Source organism: Entamoeba dispar, genomic scaffold (assembly GCF_000209125.1).
Source record: "Entamoeba dispar SAW760 scf_1105229458411 genomic scaffold, whole genome shotgun sequence".
In the NCBI taxonomy this organism is placed as follows: domain Eukaryota; phylum Evosea; order Mastigamoebida; family Endamoebidae; genus Entamoeba; species Entamoeba dispar.
In genome coordinates this window covers 1-1,092 of record NW_001853179.1, presented here as the reverse complement: position 1 = coordinate 1,092, position 1,092 = coordinate 1, and the positions used below count along the sequence as shown (strand labels likewise).

The 1,092-nt window shown below is 25.4% G+C and overlaps 1 protein-coding gene across 1 annotated transcript, besides 4 other annotated features; it reads left to right on the top strand.

The window, feature by feature from the left end:
- Window positions 1-68: 68 nt before the first annotated feature.
- EDI_114070 (uncharacterized protein) lies at window positions 69-524 on the top strand (the record flags this gene model as incomplete). The annotated part of the gene is made up of 1 exon (XM_001734605.1): window positions 69-524. One exon carries the CDS (start codon window positions 69-71, stop codon window positions 522-524), a length of 456 nt encoding a protein of 151 aa, XP_001734657.1.
- Window positions 76-101: a sequence feature (AT_rich).
- Window positions 105-197: a microsatellite.
- Window positions 525-763: 239 nt separating the features above from the next.
- Window positions 764-820: a microsatellite.
- Window positions 821-824: 4 nt separating this feature from the next.
- Window positions 825-909: a microsatellite.
- Between the last annotated feature and the right edge of the window lie 183 nt (window positions 910-1,092).

Here is a 1,092-nt window from a genome sequence, read left to right as displayed (position 1 = left end):
GCTCGGCTATCGGAAGATGCGTGGGTTCGAACCCCACAGGATGCATTCTTTTTATACACTTCACTTATATGTTTCTTTATATATTATTATATTATATATATCTATATTCTTATTTCTATTATTATTATTATTATGTTTTTTATTATTATGTTCTTTATTATGTTTATTATGTTTATTATGTTTATTATGTTTATTATACTTATACACTTCTTATTCTACTTCTTACTATATTATCTTTACTTCTATTATATATGTATCTTAGTATTTATACTACTTATACTATCTTTCTTATCTATACAACTTATACAACTTATACAACTTATACAACTTATACACCCTTATGTATATGTACACCTTATTATGTATTTTATTCCTTTTTATTATTATTACTATTCCTATTCATTTTCTTACTCTTTTCCCTTTCTATAACGAAGCATTCGTGCCCGAGTGGTCTAAGGGGGCCGTCTCAAGAACGGCTATCGCAAGATGCGTGGGTTCGAACCCCACCGGATGCATTCTTTTAACTGTATCTTATATATATTGTCTTATTCTTATATATACTTTTAACTTTTTATTATCTATATATCTATTTCTCTATATATCTATTCCTTTCCTATATCTCTCATTTCTTATATCTCTATTATTACCTTAGGGGATGTAGCTCAATTGGTAGAGCTTTCGCTTCGCATGCGAAGGGCAAGGGGATCGATACCCCTCATCTCCATTATTATGTATCTATTTATCTATTTATCTATTCTATATATATTATTATTATTATGTTTATTATTATTATGTTTTTTATTATGTTTATTATTATTATGTTATTTATGTTTATTATATTCTTATATGTTTATATGTTCTTATTATTATGTATATTTCTATACCTTTATCTATTTTTATATCTATTCTATATGATTATATGACTATACTATGTTCTTGTCTTCTATACTTATACTACCTACACTTTAACTTATTAACTTATTACCTTATTAACTTATTCCCTTATTATCACTTTATCACTTTATCACTTTATCACTTTATCACTTTATCACTTTATTATTACTAGTCTATACTATATGTGTGTATCTTATA